The 22,213-nt window shown below is 42.4% G+C and overlaps 1 protein-coding gene across 1 annotated transcript in view; it reads right to left on the reverse strand.

Annotated features, from left to right (window-relative positions):
* Positions 1-1,712: 1,712 nt before the first annotated feature.
* Positions 1,713-22,213, reverse strand: part of DIPK1B (divergent protein kinase domain 1B) — a 50,158-nt gene continuing 29,657 nt past the window's right edge. The window contains exons 3-5 of the mRNA XM_043989675.1: positions 8,298-8,405; positions 7,128-7,304; positions 1,713-3,489 (exon numbers count right to left, since the gene is read on the reverse strand). Of these exons, the coding sequence (XP_043845610.1) occupies positions 2,677-3,489; positions 7,128-7,304; positions 8,298-8,405 (1,098 nt within the window). The 3' untranslated portion in view covers positions 1,713-2,676. The remainder of the gene's footprint in view (positions 3,490-7,127; positions 7,305-8,297; positions 8,406-22,213) is intronic.

The raw sequence follows: 22,213 nt of genomic DNA on the forward strand, positions 1-22,213 counted from the left end.
AGGTACTCCTGACTCCAGGGCCGGTGCTCTATCCACTGCACCACCTAGCTGCCCCCCAAGATCTTATTTTGAATAGAGGGGCTTTATTAGGAAGCTTAAAGTCTGTGAAGCTTTACCTCTCTGCAGCCCTCAGAGCAGGATTCTTAATCTTCCTTGCTAGAGGACTTAGTTACTCTTCCAGTGCTGGTCTTTCCCAATCGAGCCAGTTCTACTTGCTGCAGTAGATTTAAGATGGAAGTTCTCATTAATACAATACCCATAAAAAATGCTGAAGATATTTAATAATGGTCTTAGAAGAGTTTAGAAAATGAGATTTCACCCTTTGAATAGCTCATAACTTAGATTTTTTTTTAACTTTAATCAACTGTCTTTAGCTTAGAGTGCCTTCAAAGAGCTTTCCATGGTAGTGTCTTGGCCTCATTGTAGTAAGTTGTTTAATTTGGAGTATAGATAGCGTAGTTCCTTATCGTGGGGGAACCAATCATTTTGAATGTTAGTGAGAACTTGGAGGCACCACAGAAGGGGGCGGGGCCTTAATAAAGCAAATGGGGAAACTACCAGAAATGGGAGGAGGGAGATTTGCTCAAATCTATAATGTTGCTTTGCATTCAACTCAGGTGCTAGATTGTTGTGCAAGGAGTAATGTAAGGGGTACAAGGCCATCAATCTCCCTATAGGTCAGATGAATGGATATAATAATTTTAAAACCAAGACTCAAAGTTTTATATCTTGAGCAATGAAAAAATGATTTTATTATTCTTAATCCTCCCAGCTAATAGGAGGAAGTTTCTATTCTATACCTTCATACAAAACTTGAAGTCTTGTCCCTTCTCCAAATATCCTCACCTCCAGACACTCCCTCTCCTTTTGAGGATGCACAGAGCTACTTGGACATCAGTTGTATCTATAAAGCCCCATTTTAGCAGTGGCTAAAACTACCCTTCAAAGAGACTAAAGAGTTACCCAATTCACATTTGTCAAAGAAACCTGGAAAGATTTGAAGGTATCTAATTAACCTTTCCCAAAGACTGGGTACATGAGTCAAGCAAGGGGGGTTAAAGAGACCTGCCTATTTGAGGGAGAGTGTTTGCCAACAATAAGATCCTAGAATGTAATGGGGGAAGACACTGGGGGAGTAAAGTTATAACTTAACCCTTCAACAGATTTGAGTCCCCAGAACTAGGAAGACTAGGTGGAAGAGATTGCCATTATGACACATCAACCAGCCATGTAGCTAGCTTTGACATTAAAAGAACATTGAACCCCCTCCCCCCAAAAAAAGAACACTGAGGGGGGCAGCTAGGTAGCACAGTGGATAAAGCGCCGGCCCTGGATTCAGGAGTACCTGAGTTCAAATCTGGCCTCAGACACTTGACACTTACTAGCTGTGTGACCCTGGGCAAGTCACTTAACCCCCATTGCCCTGCAAAAAAAAAAAAAGAAAAAGAACGTTGAACCCCCTCCCTGCAAAAAAAGAATATTGAGGGGGGCAGCTAGGTAGCACAGTGGATAAAGCACCAGCCCTGGATTCAAGAAGACCTGAGTTCAAATCTAGCCTCAGACATTTGACACTAGCTGTGTGACCCTGGGGCAAGTCACTTAACCCTCATTGCCCTACCAAAAAGAAAAAAGAAAAAAAAGAACATTGATATCCCCAAGAAATACACTAGGAGCAACTATCCCAAACAATGGTGGCAGCTCAGATATACCAGTGGCAGTCACATAAAAGCTATTTATTTACATCAGTATTCAACAAAAAAAATTATTTTTGTAAAAACAGCATTATAATTCCCTTGGTCTATACTAGTACAAGTCCTTCCTTAATGAGGAAAGATTGCACAGTTAAGACTAATTCCTCTGCATAATTGATTTCTACTTCCTACACCAGCCTTTTAACTATGGTTGCCAAGTTCTCACACCATTGACCTGTGTGTCTAAAGGGCTTAGGACAATAATCTTGTAAGAAATACAGGTACATTTTTCCATGGATGAAATGGTGTTGTAATTTATGAAAGTTTCCTATTGGTGGAGAACTCTCTCTAGTGAGGGAGAAGAGGGGAAAGCAGAGACAGGTAAATAATGAATTCTTGTGGGGGTGGGGCCAGGAAGGGATCCTAATTGTTTTTGTTATATTTTATTTTTGGTTAAAAAAAAAATCAATGTCTTCTGGAGCTGGAGACAAAAGCTGACCTCTAGTAAGTGATAACTGTTTTGTACCCAGGACCAGAAAGAAGAAGATGGGGTAGTGGTCATTAAGTTCACATGCCCTACCCCTTCCCTTCTGGTCTTTTAGATCCTCAAGCTCTTGTTTTGTTTCAACTTGCGTTTGGGGAGTTTGGACAGGTTTTGGTAGGTGCTTGCCATGGTTGTGGAAATGACAACTGCTATTTGGGTGTCAGGACAAAAGAAAGGTGTAGAGTTCAGTTCTATTCTCCTAACGGTGGATAACCAAAACCTTTCCTGATAGAAAGTAGCCATGGTGTGGATAGAGATTAGAGAAAGCATTTACTCTACTTGTGGCATAGAATTTGTTGTAGCCTGAGCAACAGATCTCTGTTCCCATGGGCTCTCCACTGGGATGTGGAAATGTTTGTCCTACAGAACACTTTATTGTAATGAGATTTTACCCGCAAAGGACAGCAGAGGTGGGCTGTGACTAGAACAAGCCCTCGTCCTTTAGGAATATTTGGTATTGGATATCTTTTTCCAGAGCAAGGTCTTGAGGTTACTGAGCACTAACGAATGATGCACCTCCATCTGGCTGGCCAGGCCACTCAGAGTCATGCATATTTGGAGCTCTTTTTGGAGCTCATCCTTGAGGTCTGCAGGAGTGCCTGAGAGCAGGTAATCCTTCAGCAACCCACACACTTTGGCTAGGTTAGGTTGGATCAGGTCACTCTTACATTGCTTCATAAGCCTATCACAGGGAGCCATGCAGTCCCGGCCAAAAGTGCAGTCAGCGTTCTGCTCACAGTGGCGGCCTTTGAGAAAGGCCCGGACTGCTGCCTCAGGGGCCACCTTGCCCAGGTCAGCCATCTTAAAGTCATATTTGGCATTGTAGCCCACATTGGCAGAACTGGTCTCACAGATGTAGAAGACCCCATAGGTGCCATGGAAGACCTCTTCCACAAACTCCAGGAGGCCAATGGCAATCTTGGCCCTGCGAGGCCAAGCTGGTGCAAACCACTGCTGGATGATCCTGTGGATGGCAGAGGGCAGCAGTGGCCTCAGAAAGGGAGGGACCTCAGTGCCATACAAGGAGCTATGGGGGATCTTCTCCGTGAGGTATAGATCCCCACAGTGCCCTAGGAGTTTGGAGGTATGCTCCTTCTCATGCAGGGAGAGCATGAGTAGAAACTCATTGAGTTGCAGCAGGGCCCAGATGGACTTGGCTTCTGCAAGAGACACTTTTCCATCCTGGTTGACATCCGCCATGGTGATGATCTGGCCAACCAGGCCAGCGAGAGAAGGCTGATCTCCAAGGTTAGCCTGCCAGATGGAACCAAAGAAACCAAATTACTTCTTTTTTTTTTTTTTTTTTTTTTTTTAGTGAGGCAATTGGGGTTAAGTGACTTGCCCAAGGTCACACAGCTAGTAAGTGTTAAGTGTCTGAGGCCGGATTTGAACTCAGGTACTCCTGACTCCAGGGCCATGCTCTATCCACTGCGCCACCTAGCTGCCCCCCAAATTACTTCTAATGCAGTTAAAGCTATGCAATGGACAAGGCCTTGCCAAGATTAAAAAACCACTAGGCAGGGCAGTCTCAAGACCTCCTGACTTTCCAGGCCCTCCCTAACCTGGTCCCACCCAATCTACTGGCCAGTAAACAAGATTTCCTGCATGTCTATTGTGAGCAGGCCCCTATTCTTAGTACTGTAGGAGATTAAATAGAGATTAAGAGCATGACCCCTGCCCTCCAGAATTGTTCATAGTCCAGTAGGGGAGAAAGGACAAAACAAAACAAAACACCAAGAAAAAGTAAATAATGCTACATCAGACTGAGTCCAGGCAATTGGGTTGTAATGCTGCCCTCCTAATCAACTTAATGAATGGCCTTGGATAATTCATGCCTTTCTCCTCTCTTGGCCTTCATTTCCTCATTTGCAAAATGAGGGTATTATACTAGATGATCCTTTGGGTGGGGGAGGGGCAGGACAATGAGGGTTAAGTGACTTGCCCAGGGTCACACAGCTAACAAGTGGCTGGATTTGAACTCAGGTCCTCCTGAATCCAGGGCTGGTGCTTTATCCACTGCACCACCTAGATGCTCCCTAGATGATCTTTTTAAAAAATATTTTTATTTTCAACATTCATTTGTTTTAAATTTTGAGTTCCAAATTGCCTTCAGCCCCTCTTCCACCATTGAGGAGGCAAGCAATATGATATCAATTATACATGTGAAATCATACAAAACATTTCCATATTGACCATGTTGCAAAAAAACAATGGCAAGAAAAATTAAGTTTAAAAAAATTATACTTCAATTTACACTCAGTTCTTTCTGTGGAGGTGGATAGTATTTTTCATCATGAGTGTTTCGGAACTGTCTTGGATCATTGTATTGATCAGAATTAGCTGAGTCTTTCACAACTAATCATTATACTAGACGATCTCTTTAGTTCTAACATTCATAAAATTCCTTCTTTCCCACACCTGAAAATTTTTTTCCCTAAGATCTCAAAAGTGTCCTTAGAATGGATTGCTCTTAGAAATCCAAGCTATATAGGAGGAGTTCAGAGAAACCTGGAAGGACTTGCATGAACTGATGATGAGTGAGATGAGCAGAACCAGAAGAACATTATACACAGTATCATCAATGTTATGTGTTGATCAACTGTGATAAACTAGATTCTTCTCACCAATCCAACAGTACAAGAAAGTTCCAAAGAACTCATGATGGAAAAGGCTCTCCAAATCCAGAAAAAAAAAAAAAAAAGGAACTGTGGAATATGGATGCTGATTGGACCATACTATTTCTTTTGGTTTTGGTGCTATTATTTTTCTTTTTTGGTTTTTCCTTTTTGCTCTGATTCTTCTTTTATAACATGACTAATGCAGAAATATGTTTAAAATATATATATATATATATATATATATATATAAAACCTATATCAGATTACCTGCTGTCTAGCGGAGGGGGTGGAGGGAGAAAAATTTGAAATTGGAAATCTCATATAAACAAATGTTGAAAACTATTGCTACATGTAACTGGAAAATAATACTTTTATTTTTTAAAAAAAGAAATCCAAGCTATAAATAATTATAAAGTGCTCCAAATTTCTAATAATTAGAGAAATATAAATGAGTAATCCTGAGGTTCTACCTTATACCCACTGGATTACCAAAAAGGAAAATGACAGATGATGGAGGGCCAACTGGCATATAAGTGCACTTTTGGGGGAATTGTGAATTGGTACAACCAGTCTGGAAAGCAATTTAGAAACTATGCCCCAAAAGTCACAAAACTGTGTATACTCTTGGACCAAGTGATACTCCTATTAGGCCTATATCCTAAAGAGATCAAAGAAAGAGCAAAAGAACCCAAATTGACAAATATATTTATAGCACCTCTTTATAGTGGGACAGAACTGGAAAATCAGGGGTTCTCCATTCATTAGGGAATGATGATACAAACTATCATCCACAAATGTAATGGAATACTATTGTTCCATGAGAAATGATGAAAGAAGCAGTTTCAGAGAAACCTGGGAAGACATGAACTGTTGCAAAGTGAAATGAGAACTGAAAGAATAATTTATACAATAACAACAACACTGTAAAGATGAACATTTTGAAAGCTTTAAGAACTCTGATCAATGCAATGACCAATCACCAAGCTAGGGGACCCAAGAATGATGAATGCTATTGACTTCCTGATAGAGAAATGATGGACTCAAACATGGGACAGACATTTTTTGACATGGCTAATGTGGGATTTTTTTTTTTTTTGCGGGGCAATGAAGGTTAAGTGACTTGCCCAGGGTCACACAGCTAGTAAGTGTCAAGTGTCTGAGGCCAGATTTGAACTCAGATCCTCCTGAATCCAGGGCTAGTGCTTTATCCACTGTGCCACCTAGCTGCCCCCGGGAATTTTGTTTTTAATAAACATATTTGTTGCAAATGTTTTTCCTTCCTTTTTCTCTCCTTTTCTCTCTCCCTTCTTTCTTCCTTCTTTCCCTCTCTCCCCTTCTTTCTTTTCTTCTTTCTTTCCTTTCTTCCTTCCTCCTTCCTGCCTTACCTTCCTTCCTTCTCTCTTTTCCCAAAAGGAGATGGGAGAGAGAGAAAATAAATACTTAATTAAAAAAAACTAATAATGAACTGCTATTGGGAAAGTCCTTCCCATGGATTACCTCATTCCCGTTATATCCCTATAAGGCAGGTAGGACCAGAAGCAATCATGCACATTTTAGTAAGAAGAAAAGTGGCAGAAAGCCCTGGACTAGCCCTCAAGACCTGAATTTCAGTTCCAAATCTGATACTAACTTACTACATAACCTTAGGTGAGTCACACTACCTCTCTGGGTCTCATCATTTCCTCATCTATAAAATGAAGAGGTTGAACCACTCGATTTCTGAAGAGCTTTCTAGCTCTAACAGATTATAAACCTGCCTCCCCAGAAACCACTCAACCAATGCTGGAGACACTAGATGGACTTTTCTGCCTCTGATGATCAGCTTTGTTTAGGTCCTGTTGGTCTTGCACCAAGTCAGTGTTGCCTAAATATGTACGGGGAAATGGATTCATTCATTCACTTACAGACAAAGACTCAGGCAGTTGAATAATTAGCAATGTCACTGGGGGAGTGATACAGGTCAAGGATGGAGACAACAGGGGGAACAGACCACCATGAGGGACAGAGGAAACACAGGTCAGAGAGGGAAAAGGACAGGGACAGCAGAGGGACAGGTTAGGATTGAGATCAGGAGACCGGTGCCATTCTTAGAGCTTGCCCCAAGCACAAACACAACTAACTCTGCCCCTGGACCTGGGTTCTTTAGAGAGCCTGAGGACATCTTGTTGGTTTGTCCTGAGGCATAGAGCCCCAAACACAAGTGCCCAGGGTCAAGTGCTCAGGCATTAATAGAGAAGCAAAAGACAGATCTTCAGCCCCAACAAGCTAACTAACTTTGAGAAAATTCAGAAGCATTTCCCTGAACTCGTCCATCGATGTGCCTCTTGTTGGCTTATCAAACAGAACCAGTTCTCTTCGGGGGGCTGTGTCATGATTGTTTTCAGCCTTTAAGGCCTCTGTGATGCCACACTTGATGATCACCGCTTTTCCCTTCCAGATCCCACTGTATACCTGGTACAAAGGAAAAAAAGAGTTGAGGAACCAACCAAGGAGAAAACTAAGTTTCTTCCCTTCACACCCACCAAACTAGACCTTGAGAAAAAGCACCCATGAGAATCATTGGATGTATTCCTAATAACTTCCAGTCCCAGAGCTGAATAAGGAGTAATAAAGGGACTCTTTGTTAATGGATAACTGGGGCCACCAGGAACACAGATTCTCCTGAGTTTTCTTCCCTCTGAATGGACAGTGGGGATATGGGAACTTTATAGATTCTGAATGTCTCAGTCCCTGAGAACTTCCTTCTGCAGCCTTCCTTTCTCCCACTAGCCTCCGGGAAGGGAAATAAATCGACAGTGGGAGGCAGTCCCCAGTGCAAAGCCCTAGATCCCCCAACCCCACAAGCATCAGGACTTGGACAGGTTTCTCATTCTTGGAGCAATAACTGTCTGTGATTACTTGTGTATCCCTGCTACAATATAAGAGGGCTCTTGACACAGCACTGGACAGGGTAACAAGGACTTTGAGTTGTTTCTAGCAGTGGGAATGGGCTGCCTTGAGCTATATGGTCTCTGACTAGGACCCCACTTTTGGTCAGTGGCATAAAGACAAATTATGGAAGGTAGTCTGTGCTGAGAGGGAAGAATACATGAGGCTGAAGCTAGGGATTAGTTTGTGGCAAAGGTCAGGACTCAGCCTATGTCTAAATTTGCAGCTGAGTCTGTTTCTGGGACTGGGAGTACAAACATATGGAGATTGAATCAATGACCTTTAAAATTTGTTCCCATTAACTTGAATCATCCCAAGAAGCTGAAGGCAAAAAGCCAAGGAAATCCTTTCAAGTTTTGACACAGTCTTCCATCACCACCCCCATGAGGTAGGGATTGGGGACATTTTGTGCCTCAGGCATCGGTCCTTTCCCAGTTTGAAAAGCCTCCAATCTTCAACTAATTTCTTTTTGTAGACAGCTTTGGCCTGAGTTCTACTATCCCCATCTTGCCTTACCTGCTTTGTAGGAGATGGGGAGAGGCATTGTTGGAACACCAGGGTGTGCTCATCACACAGATCAGAACAGGCAGAACCAGAGATGATCCCCTTCTTGTACTGATCACACTGGAGGAAAGAAGGTTGGGAGGGGGGACAGGTTAGGGTAGTAGTGAATAGTGGATCATAGCCAAGACTAATGGAGGGGGAACAAAGCTCACTGTTCTAAACCTCCTACCCCAATGAACACATCCTCTAGATCCCTAGGACATTTTAGGGGAGAACAACTCACCATTCCCAATCCACCCTGTCCTTTTCCACCTCTGAACCTTTGGCCCCTCTATTTCCCTGCCTGGAATACTCTTACCCTGTTCCTCTGCCTTTTCAAAAGCTAACAGTCTCTTATGACCCAGATCAAGTCCCATTTCCATCAAAACATCTTCTTTTGAGGCCAATCAATCAGCAAACATTTATTAAGCACCTACTACAGTGGTAAACACTGGGGATGGAAGACAAGTGCAATAAGCCTCTGCCCTGGAAGAGCTTCTATTCTATTGGGAGACACAATATATACCCATAGACATATGTTAAAAAATTTTTAAAAAGATAAAGAGGTGAGGAGCATTAGCTGCCGAGGATGGGTCAGGAAAGGATTCATGTACAAGGTGGCAATCAAGAGCTGGTCAGCAAGAACTTATTAAGTGCTTATATGTGCCAGGCATGAGCTAAGTGCTAGGAATACAAAGAAAGGCAAAGAAACAAAGAAACAAAAACTTCACAATCTCTGCCCTTGTGGAGTATATATTCTAAATGGGGAGGGGGACTAAGCATGTAAATAGGTAGACATTCCATATATAGATGTATAAATATATATATGTATATCTTATATGTGTATATGTATATATTTATACAGAGAGAGAGTAAGAGTAGTTGCAAAGTAATCCAAAAGGGGACGCAGAAAGGCCTCCTGCAGGAAGTGGGCTTTGAGCTGAGTGTTTAAAGAAGGCAGAGAAGCCAAAAGTTAAAAGTGATGGGGTAAGGGGCAGCTAGATGGTGCAGTGGATGAGGCACCGGCCCTGGATTCAGGAGTACCTGAGTTTAAATCCGGCCCCGACACTTAACACTTACTAGCTGTGTGACCCTGGGCAAGTCACTTAACCCCAATTGCCTCACCAAAAAAAAAAAAAAGTGATGGGGTAAAACATTATAGAAATAGCCAGTACAAAGGCATGGAGGTGAGAGATGGAGTATCCCAGGATAGCGAGATTGTAGCATGTGTAGAGGGCAGTAAGGTTTAAGAAAACTGGAAAGGGAGAGAAGGGGCGGGGCTATGAGGAACCTTAAATGCCAAACAGAAGACTCTATTTCTGATCCTAGAGGTAAGAGGGCATCACTGGAGGTCATTGAGTGGGATATGGAGGGGGGACATGATCAGACCTACCTGGTAGAGAAATCACCTTAATAGAGTGGAAGATGAATTTAGAGCAGGGAGAGACTTAAAGCTGAGAACAATTAGAAGGATAATAGTAGGCACTACATAAATGCTAGCCATCATCATCATTATATATTTATAATTTATATGTTTATATTTATCTATTTGTTGTTATTATTATTTATTGTGAGTTATGTGTCTGTCCAACAAGGTGTGTTATTCTTTGTCTCCCCCACATAACCTTGTGTAGAATAAATTTCAACTGCATCCTGGTGAACTGATTGGTTAACAGGATAAGATTTTAGAGTGGGCAAGACAAAGATTTATCTATCTATCTATCTATCTATCTATTTGTTTATTTATTTATTTAGCGGGGCAGTAAGGGTTAAGTGATTTGCCCAGGGTCACACAACTAGTAAGTGTCAAGTGTCTGAAGCCAGATTTGAACTCAGGTCCTCCCGAATCCAGGGCCAGTGCTTTATCCACTGCGCCACCTGGCTGCCCTCCAAGATAAAGATGTTTAAGGGAGAAAGGAATGGTAGATGGAGGAGAGTTAACATGGGGAGTTAATAAGGTCAAAAGAGAAAAGGCAGTTTAAAAAAGAAATGGGGGGGGCAGCTAGGTGGCACAGTGGATAAAGCATCAGCCCTGGATTCAGGAGTACCTGAGTTCAAATGTGGCCTCAGACACTTGACACTTACTAGCTGTGTGACCCTGGGCAAGTCACTTAACCCCCATTGCCCCGCAAAAAAAAAAAAAAAATAGGGTTTGAGGCAGAGACCCCTGGGATATGCCACCTGGCAGTGGCTGATATCGCCATGTCCTGAATCCTCCTGCTCTCTCTGAAGATAACTCTCTCACTCCCCAGTTCCCTGGAAGATTCATGTCTGGACCTTGATTCAGAACTACTAAGATATTCTTGGCCCAGTTTTGCCACTCTCTCTGTATATGACAGCAGGCAAGGACTGCAAGCTTCCTGTTCCTCTGCAGTAAGCACAGTTTGCTTAACTTTCTATCAAGCACTGAGTGAGGGTTAAAATGGCTGTTTTAAAGCATCACGAGACAGTGTTTCTGTGGAATTACTTGCTGGCCAAGAATGCCAGAAAGTAACTTTGAAGTTCTCCTTCCAGAAAATGCATTGTTCAATGGGGCTTTCATCAGAAGTAATTCCTTATTTAGAAACATTTAATTATAGGTACAGTGGATAAAACTAAAAAAACCCAAAAAACCCCAAAAAACCCAAACTATATCTTGTTAGAACTGTTTTAGGAAAAATAAACCATGGGTCCCTGAATTGGTCATTCTTACTTCTTGGGAACCTGTCAAGGGGTAGAAAAACAGCTAAGATTGTTTGTGGTTGTTGGTCGTTGGTCCTTTGTTCTCAAAGAGGACCAATGACATCAGGAGGGTAATGACTTGCAAGTGAACTGGATCTGACTGAAGCAGGGCTGTGCAAGGTCATCAGCCCCACTGTCTCCTCCAGCATCACTGAAATCTATAACAAGACATAGGTCAGGATGACTGGGGATGGCCCCAATGCAGTGGGAGACCTTGGCCTTTTTAAGCTAAGGTTTTGGGGGTTTTTTTGGTCTCAGTTTGTCTGAAGCAACACCGATTCAGTAATTAAAAGCTAGGTCAGAAAGGTGGCAAAGGATGACCTAGTTTCCTTTCACAAAAGAATCAGTTTGGGAGGGGGAGACCCTCAGAGCTTCTCAAGAAAGAGATCAGCCTCGGGAAAAATCTTGTTTGAGCCTTTGAGGGTGGATAGCACTGTATGTCCCATATGGAAGTGCTTAACAAGGAGGTTCTGTTAGTACCTTTTAGTGGCTAAAATAGTATTGGATATTAATGATGCAAGAGGTATCCACTTTATACCAAATCCTATAATATAATAAGCAATGTTATAGGGGATCCCCTGGGGAGTGAAACCTTTACTATCCTCTACTGTTCACCATCGGCCTACTTGGTCCCTGGACATCTCCAACTTTCTTCTGCACATCTTGAGTAGGTGTCCTGTAAGTATCTCAAACTCAACATGTCCCAAACAGAATTCATTATTTTTCCTCCCAAAACCCCCTTTGAACTTCCCTATTACTGGTACCATCATCTTCCCAATCACTCAAGGCTTGCAACTTCAGTCATCCATATCTCACTGTCATTCATTCCACATATCCAATCTGTCCCCAAATCTTGTTTTTATCTTCACAACATCACTCATGTATGTCCCTTTCTCTCCAATTATATAGTCTCAAGACTAGTTTGGGCCCTTATCACTTCTTACTCAGGCTATCACAACAGTCTCCTAATTGGTCTCCCTGCCTCAATCCTCTCCCTATTCCAATCCATCCTCCACTCAGCTACCAAAGTGATTTTTCTAAAGGAAGGGCTGACCGTGTCACCCCTTCTGCTCAGTGAACTCCAGTGGCTCCCTATTACCTCAAGGATCAAATTTAAACTCCTTTGTTTGGCCTTTAAAGCTCTTTATATAACCTAGCTTCTTCCTACTTTCCAGTCTTCTTACAGATTTACTCCCTCTCATTCTCCGTGGTATAGTGGCACTCTGTATTTGTAGTTCCTCTACCCCCATCTCCATACCTTTGCACAAGCTGCCCCCATGCCTGGAAAGCCCTCCCTCCTCACTTGCACCTTTTAGTTTCTCTTTCTTCCTTTAAGACTCAGCCCAATCAATTGGAGAATGGCTTAACAAACTGTGGTATATGATTGTGATGGAAGACTGCTGTGTGCAAGAAGTGCTAAGCTGGTTACTTTAGAAAACCATAAAAAGACTTAGATGAAATAATGAAAAGTGAAATGAGCAGGACCAAGAGAATGTTGTACAGAGTAACAACAATATTTTTTGAAGAATACTAGCAAATAACCAAGTTATGCTGAACATTATAAATACTCAAATCAGTTACAAAGAACCTATGAAGGAAGATGCTATCCTCCTCCAGAGAAAGAACTGATAAATAGAAGTATGCAGAAGATGGGTTTACATTTTTTATAAATCTGTGTTAGTGGTGGCCTTTCTCTAGTGCAGGGTGGGGAGGGGTGGAGGAAGACAGTTTGAAACTTAAAATGTAACAAAAAATTAATTAAACCACTAAATTAAATTAATTAAATTGATCAATTGAATTAATTAAATTAATAAATTGAAATAATTAAGATCTTTTTTTTTCTTTTTTGCGGGACAATGAGGGTTAAGTGACTTGCCCAGGGTCACACAGCTAGTAAGTGACAAGTGTCTGAGGTCAGATTTGAACTCAGGTCCTCCTGAATCCAGGGCCAGTGATTTGTCCACTGTGCCACCTAGCTGCCCTTAATTAAGATTTTTAAAAATATTCAGCTGGTAGTTCACCTGCAAGAGGCTTTCCTGGTCCCCTGAAATGGAATGCCTCCTCTTTCCATTGCTTTCCACATTCTCTCTCTCCATATATATGTATATGTATGTGTGTGCATGTATGTATGTATATATACACACATGTATATACACAGAGACATACCTATATATACACCTATATGCATACATATACATATATACATATACAGAGAGAGAGAGAGAGAGAAAATGTACCTAGCTTGATACATTGTTTCCCTCATAAGAACATACCTCCCTTGAGAAAAGGACCCTTGGTTTTGGTCTTTTTTTCTTCTGCTGCCAGTGTTTAGCATGGTGCCTGGCATTCAAGAAGTGCTTAATAAATTCTTGTTAGCCGACGAAACAGAAGTGACCCCAATATCCTTGCAAGTCTCAGGCCCCCATTATTCTAGCCAAATCCCCCACATTTCCATTCACATTCATCATCCCAAGACTTCCTCTGCTGACACTGCAGACCCCTCTGGCCTGAGGTGTCAAGTCCCTGCCCTTTTTCCCAATCTGCTTCAAACCTCTGCAGAGGGATAGCAACAAAGATACCACTGACTGTCTCTCAGATGACTCCTTCAAGCCCTCTGAAAGCTGTGCATCCCGGGTTTCCCATTACCACAAACAGTAAAGATCTAACAGCAAGATAAATAAATCATTCCCAGCAGGGAGGTGGTCAATACTTAGTTATCACTCAACAGCTTCCATTTGACAGATGGAGGTAGGGCCTTAATTAAAATGTGGTTGCAAGGAGCTTGTGCTAACAGGCCCACTACCTGGTAGGGTCAGAGGGAGAGACAGCTAAGGACTCCATTGCCTTGTGGGAGGTGGAGGGATAAAGATTGGGGGTGGGAGGAAGGACTGTATTCCCAGGTGAGAAAGGGGGAGCAAGTAGGCTCTCCTGTCTCCCATCATTTGTTGTTTTTGCTCGTGGTTGTTTCCTCTGCTAGAAAATTCCCTCTGCCTGGCAACATCTTACCTAGCAAGCCCATCTTGGGCTCTCCTGCCTCCAGGAAAGCTTTCCTTACCATTCCAGCCCAACAGTAATCGCTCTCTCCCCTGGGCTCCTAGAATATTTACTTAGACCAGTAAATTTATGCTAATTCTTAGACACCACTGAATTGGTGTCCCTTAGGTCTGTGCAGTGGCACTAACTCAAATGGGGGGCTACCTCTATCTCACGGACAACCTTGGCTGGTAACTAAACCCAAATCCAAGTCGGCAGAGTCCAATTGCCTTACATGGAGACCCCCATTCTGGCATTCAGGAAATCCTCCATCCCTTTGGATTTTCCATTTTCTTTCTATTATGGTGCCAACCCACACCTTCTATCAAGGGTTTTAACTGAACCCCACGAGGTACAGAGCTACAAGCAAAGGTGGGAGATGCTTTGCTCAGAAAATTTTCTTTTGGGTGACACCAATTGAGAGCTTCTATGAGAGGAGAACAGGGTGGGATAGTTGAGTGATGGACCAAAAGGACTTAGTCCCAAGCTTGGCCACTAACTCACTGTGTGACCTGGATCAAGTCTCTGGGCTTCAGTGTGTCTGACCATCTGGGAAATGAGGAAGTGAAACTAGTCAATCTCTAATTTTTTTTTCCATGCTGATATGAGAATCTATGAAAGTGGTACAGAAGTTTATGCTGCTTAACAATGCTGATTCCAAGTATTTTATCCTTTTTGTTTGGGGTTCTGGGGCAAGAGAAAGCCTGGCATTAGTCTTAGAACATGGTCCTTAATCTCAGGTTCATTAACTTATTTTATTTTATTTTTAATGTATGGAATAAAACAAGCATTTCAATAAGATGGTATAATAAAAAAGATGAGTGTACATGAAAGTGCAACTCTACTATGCATAATATGCTATTACTTTCTTTTTTTGTCTTGTTTTTGGGGTTTTTTTGCAGGGCAATGAGGGTTAAGTGACTTGCCCAGGGTCACACAGCTAGTAAGTGTCAAGTGTCTGAGGCTAGATTTGAACTCAGGTCCTCCTGAGTCCAGGGCCAGTGTTTTATCCACTGTGCCACATAGCTTCCCCTGCCCCCTTACTTTCAAACATACAACAAAATTATTATGTACATTTCTTTTTTTTCTTCCCCTCCCCCCTACCCTACACATGACTACCACTAGACACAAATAAGTGTGTGTGTATATATATATATATATATATATATATATATATATATATATATATATATATATAATTATTCTATACATACTTCTATTTATAAGTTCTTTATTTGGATGCAGATAGCATCTTTCTCCACTTATTTTAAAAATATTTTTTATATATTTATCAATGTATTTGTTTTTTCTATAATTGATTTTCTTTGTAATTTGCATGTCTTTTATTTTATGAATTTAATAGCATTATTCTGAGAAGGGGTCCATAGGCTTCACTAGACTCCCAAAGAGATCCATGGCACAAAAAAGGTTAAGAATCCTGTTTAGCAAGTTGTGGTATATGAATGAAATGGAATACTGTTGTGCTGTAAGAAACGATGAGCAGGCAGATTTCAGAGAAACCTGGAAGGACTTACATGAACTGATGCTGAGTGAGATAAGCAGAACCAGTAGAACATTGTATATAGTATCAACAACATTGTGTGTTGATCAACTGTGATAGACACGACTATTCTCAGCAATACAATGGTCCAAGATAGTTCCAACGGACTCATGATGGAAAATGCTCTCCAAATCCAGAAAAAAAAGAACTATGGAACCTAGATGTAGATTGTACCATACTATTTCTATTTTTTTGGTTGTTAGTTTTCTTTTTTGAGGTTTTTCCTTTTTGCTCTGATTTTTCTTTCACAGCATAACTAATGCAGAAATATGTTTAATGTGATTGTACGTATATAACCTATATCAGATTGCTTGCTGTCTTGGAGTGGGGGGAGGAAGGAGAGGTGAAGGAGGGAGGAAAAATTTGAAACTAGAAATCTTATAAAAACAAATGTTGAAATCTATCTCTACATGTAACTGGAAAATAATAAAATACTTTTATGAGAAAAAAAAAGAATCCTGTTCAGGATAATTAATGACTACAGAACACCTCACTTCTTGGACACTTGGGCCTAAGAGAGAGGAACAAGCACCCTGGGCTTAAAGGTGTGAAGACACTGAGAAAAAAAAATCGGAAACATGGGTAAAAGACTTCCAAATACCTTCTCTCTCACTCCTCCACTGGCAAGTCCTTTGGGTTAACAAACATTATTTCCCTCAGAGGATAAAGTCTATTTGTTGGTCATTCATACCTTTACTTAATTTCTTTTCACCACTTCAACACTAACAGCCTCGGCCAATTGTTGATTGCAGGTAGAAGAAAAAGCAAAATGGAAGAAAGTATAAGGAGGAAGGAAAAAATATTGGTGTGCATACCTCACAGTTACTGCTGCCTCGTTCTCTTGGCACCCTACTAGCCCTGTAACTGTGTGCCAGCAGTTCCTTCCCCCAAGGCCAATGCTTAGGGTTGATTCTGTGAAGCTCTCTTGCAGACTGTCCCTAGGCTTTCCTTTTCAGCCAAGATTGGCAGATCTTGGCTCCCAGGTTAGCTAGTGGTCTGAATCCCTACTGAGAATGGAGATCTTAGGAAAGGATCCCTGAAGGGCAACCATTTGAACTTTCTGGGGAGTCAAAGAGAACTGGAGAAGGTGAGAAGCAGATCCCAGAGGGAAACATGAAAGAGAACAGCTCCCTGCCCCATGGTGCCTGCCTCTCCCTGTGACCCACAGTCACACACAAGGCCCTTTGTCCCTCTCCCCAGAGTGTCTGGTGTTGCTTCTGTGCAGTCAGGAGGCCACAATGCTTAGTGTGTCTGGCTGGAGTTGTGGCGAAATTGAGAAAGAAACCAGATGTCCCAAGGGGATATTGGTTTGGGGGAGAGTGGGGAAGGCAAACTGAAAGAGCTTTTAGAATAATCTGTGTCCAGAAATGTCCCTAGAAAACCTATGATGAAGCATGCTCCTCACCTCCTGACAGAGAGGTGAAGGACTCAAGGTGCACAGAGAGACACACATTTTGGGACAAGGCTGTTGTGTAAACTTGTTTTGATGGACCATAGTTAATTATTTTTTGTTGTTGTTGGGTTTTTTTTGTGTTTTTTTTTAGTGAGACAGTTGGGGTTAAGTGACTTGCCCAGGGTCACACAGCTAGTAAGTGTTAAGTGTCTGAGGCTGGATTTGAACTCAGGTCCTCCTGACTCCAGGGCCAGTGCTCTATCCACTGCGCCACCTGGCCACCTAGCCACCCCGACCATAGTTAATTATTACAAGGGGTTTTCCTCCTCCTTCCTCTTAATTTTTTAATTGAGGAGGTGCTAAGAGGAAGGAAGGTTAGAAATAGTGATTTCAAAAAAAAGAAGGCCATTGAAATGTTTTTTAATGCCCAAGAAGACAGCACAGACAAGTAGAACAGTTTTGAAAGGAATGTGTATAATTTATCACATACTTTTTTTAAACACCAAGTAGTATGAAATGGGTTTCTCAATTTTATAGAATCTACTTTTTAATGACTGTCATTTTGAGTATTATAAATATTCAAATCAACTACAAAGGACCAATGAAGGAAGATACTTTCCACATACAGGAAAAGAACTGATAAATAGAAGTATGCATAGTATGGTTTTACACACACACACACACACACACACACACGTCTAAGGGTAGCTTTCTCTAGAGTGGGAGGTAGAGAGAAAAAAGAAATTGCTTAGCAAAGAACAGAAAATTTAGAAGGAAGTACAGAAAGGCAGGGTAACTTTGAAAACAATGGGTAGGTAGTATTTATTACATAGTTTTTCAAAAAATAAGTAAATAATATGAAGTAGAAATTCATGGTCCTTTTATGTTGTGCTGTGTACATGGAAATTTTTTGTATTTAAGTTAAAAAGGAATACAATTGGGCGGCTAGGTGGCGCAGTGGATAAAGCACTGGCCCTGGATTCAGGAGTACCTGAGTTCAAATCCGGCCTCAGACACTTGACACTTACTAACTATGTGACCCTGGGCAAGTCACTTAACCCCCATTGCCCTGCAAAAAAAAAATCGTATTCCTTTTTTTTTTTTTTTTTGGTGAGGCAATGGGGGTTAAGTGACTTGCCTAGGGTCACACAGCTAGTAAGTTTTAAGTGTCTGAGGTCACATTTGAACTCAGGTCCTCCCGACTCCAGGGCCAGTGCTCTATCTGCCGCACCACCTAGCTGCCTCTTCAGGCTGGATTTGAACTCAGGTCCTCCTGACTTCGGATCCCGATCTAGTGTTCTATCCATTGAAGTGCCAATGAAATCCCAAGTCTGGACCCTTACACACACACACACACACACACAGACTAGATCATAGAGGTTCTAGTTTAGGAAGCAATTCTTCTGTCTTTGATGATGAATTTAGAGCAGAGAGATCCTGAAGTAACCTTCTCCAGTCCTTTGCCACCAAGCAGAGATCTTTTTAGTCACTCGATCATTCTCTTTTCCTTTCTCAAGTGTCCAAGGAGGGAGACTCAGCCACCTTCCTTGGTTGTCTAGCCATCACAGTATTTCATGGTGCTGGTGGTCAAACGTTCTTTACATCTTGGTTCCATTTTCAGTCTCTTTCTTCCTTTTCAGTCCTCCAGAATCAGAGAGAAAAATCTGCTCAGCATCTCCTTCATAAACGCCATCCCTGCCCTGTGAATCTGAACATTCTCTTCTGTGGAACCAGAGGAAACAGCTGCTGTTCCCTTTCCACCCCCAGTCACAGAAACAAGAGTGATATCATTCCTATCCAGAGTCACAACTTCGGGGAGGGATGGAGGCCACCCCTTCCCCCTCTGTCCTATCCCATAAATGTGTCTGCATCCAGCTCCTGTTCCTTATGGAGCCAAAGCAGTTTTTCTCTGCGTCCAGTCCCTCTCTTCTCCAATCCATTTGCCATCTTGCAAGTTTGGCAGCACGAGATCCTTTGTCCAGATTCCTTTCCCATCCTCCATCCTCCCAATCTAGGGAAGCTGTATTTGTGTGACTTCACATTGGAAAAGTCTCCCAATTCCTGAGTAATCCAGGATGGCACAGTAGAAAAGAACACTGAGGGGCAGCTAGGCAGCACGGTAGATAAAGCACTGGCCCTGAAATCAGGAGTACCTGAGTTCAAATCCGACCTCAGATGCTTGACACTTACCAGCTGTGTGACCCTGGGCAAGTCATTTAACCCCAATTGCCTTGCCAAAAAAAAAAAAAAAACCCCAAAACCCCACAAACAAAACACTGAGGTAGGAACTGGAAGATCTGGATTCCGGTTCTGACTGACACATACTAGCAGTCTCACAATGGACAAGTCACTTTATTTCTCTGTGCCTCAGTTTCTTTATCTCTAAAATTGTGTGATGATAATATTTATACTACCTGCCCTTTTGTGTTTGTTTGTGGGGCAATGAGGGTTAAGTGACTTGCCAGGGTCACACAACTAGTAAGTGTCAAGTGTCTGAGGCCAGATTTGAACTCAGATCCTCCTGAATCCAGGGCCGGTGCTTTCTTTACCCACTGTGCCACCTAGCTGTGCTCCCCCTCACCCCCCGCCTTTTAACCTTAAAATACTAAAGAAATACAAGCTATTTGTAATCACGGATCTGTATCCTGCTCTCCTCAGCTCCTCGAGTCAAGTCAAAAAGCATTTGTTTATTAAGTGCTTGCTGCGTGCGTGCCAGCACTTGTGTTAAGCACTGAAGTTACCTCTCCTCCAAAAGGCAAAAAATAAAACAGAACAGAACCGCCCCAAGGAGCCGACATGTAAATAACTGTGTACAAATGCTTTATCTGCACAGATAATCTCAGAAGAAAGACACTATAAAAAAAGGGCCAGGAAGGGCTTCTTGTAAGGCAGTTAGATGGTGCAGTGGATAAGAGGGCTGGGGCTGAAGTCAGTAAGACCTGAGTTTAAATCTGGCCTTAGACTCTTACTAACTATGTGACCCTGGGAAATCATGTAGCCTTTGTTTGCCGCAGTGTCCTCATCTGTAAAATGGGGGAGGACCAAATGAGGTATTAATGAATCGCAAAGCACTTAGTACAGTGCTTATTGTATAGTAACTACTGTATACCTGTTAGCCATTTTTTTTTTGCAGGGCAATGGGGGTTAAGTGACTTGCCCAGCTAGTAAGTGTATCCACTGCGTGACCTAGCTGCACCCCCCCCCTCTCCCCCCCCCCCAGTTAGCCATTATTACTGTTGGTATTATTATTTACTATTGTTGTTGTTGGAAGGTGAAATTTTAGCTGAGACTCAAAGGAAGCCAGGAATTGGAGATGAAGAAGAAGAAAGTTCTAGGCATGAGGGACAGTCAGTAAGAATGCTTGAATGGGACAGAATGTCTTATGTGAGGAACAGAAAAAAAGGAGGCCAATGTCACTGGATGTGGAAGGGGTAAGGTACCAGAAGACTGGAAAGGTAGGCACAGGCCAGCGCAAGGAGGACTTTAGAAACCAGAGGATTTTGTATTTGATCTTGGAGGCCAAAGGGAAGCATCGATGTTTGTAAGGGAGGGCAAGGGGAGTGATGTGGTGAGACCTGCATTTTAGGAAGATAACTGAAATCTGAGTGGAGGATGGACTGGACTGAGGAGAGACTTGGGACTGAGAACAAGCTCCAGGCTATTGCAATAGCTCAGATATGAGATGATAGGGACCTGCACCTCAGGGTGGTGGCAGTGGCAAGGGGAATAAAGGGACCTATACAAGAGATGTCACAATGGTAAAATCCAGAGGACTTGACGACTGATTGGACGTGGTGGGGGAGGGGGAAGGATGGTGGTGAAAGAAAGTGAGGAGAAGGGGACAGCTAGGTGGTGCAGTAGATAAAGCACTGGGCCTGGATTCAGGAGGACCTGAGTTCAAATCTGGCCTCAGACACTTGACACTTACTAGCTATATGACCCTGGGCAAGTCACTTAACCCTCACTGCCCCACAAAAAAAAAAAAAGGCAAAGAAAGTGAGGAGTCAAAGATGACACTTTGGTTTCAAGTCCAGATGACTGGAAGGATGGGAATATCCTCAACAGTAACAGCAAATTAGGAAGAGGGGAGGGTCGTAGGAGGGAAATAATGAGTTCAGTTTTGGATATATTGAACTGAAGTCACTAAGGAGACATCCAACTGGAGAGGTCCAACAAGCAGATGAACACATGAGACAGGACATCGGAAGAAAGGTTAGCTATCAGATCTGAGAATGATCTAAAGATAATAATGGAATCCACAGGAGATAAGATCATGAAGGAAAATAGTATAGAGGGAGAAGAGAAGAGAATACAGGACAGATCCCTGGGGGAACACCCATAGTTAGTAGGCATGACCTGGATGAAGATCCAGCAAAGGAGACTGAGAAGGAGTGGTCGGTCAGACAGGAAGAGGAAGCACCGGGAGAGGCTCCCTAACACACCTTGTCTCATTGATCCTACTTCCACAAGCTCTCCCATATCCAGCCCCTTTTCTTTACTCCTCTACTACCACCCCAGTTCAGGCTTTTCAAATGTCACCAGCCAATAGCCTTCCAATGGATCTCCCTCCTTCCAGTCTCTCCCTTCTCCAGTCCATGACTACAAAGCTGTCAAACTGAAATACCTAAAACACAGGTCTGACTATGTCCTTCCCTGGTCAAGAAGCTTCCTGTTGCCTCTAGAATAAAATGCAAAATCCTCTGCTTGCTGTTTTAATTCCTTTACTCCAACTTGTCTTTCCAGACTAATTTCAAACTGTGTGTACCAACCAAGATGACCCCTTTGCTGTAGCCCCTAGGCTACACGACACCTTTTACCTCCTTGCCTTTGTAGTGGCTGTTTTCATAGCTGGAATGCTTTCTCTGCTTCTTGGCAGCATTTGTATAGAGCTTTAAGGTTTGTAAAGGGCTTTACAAATACCTGACTTTATCCTCACAAAAACCTTGTGAGGTAGGTGCTGTTACTTCCCCAGTTTTACAAAAGAGGAACCTGAGCCTGAGAGAAGTCAAGTGACCAGTCCAAAGTCATACAGCTAGTAAGTGCCTGAGACAGGGTTTGAATTTGAGTCTTCCTCACCTGAAGTCTAACCATTGATGCTATGGAAAGATGGGCACATTAATGCATTGTTTGTTGGTGGAACACTAACTTGGATCTGCCATTTTGGAAATCAATGCTAGAAAT

The sequence above is a fragment of the Dromiciops gliroides genome, chromosome 2, assembly GCF_019393635.1.
Source record: "Dromiciops gliroides isolate mDroGli1 chromosome 2, mDroGli1.pri, whole genome shotgun sequence".
NCBI lineage: Eukaryota > Metazoa > Chordata > Mammalia > Microbiotheria > Microbiotheriidae > Dromiciops > Dromiciops gliroides.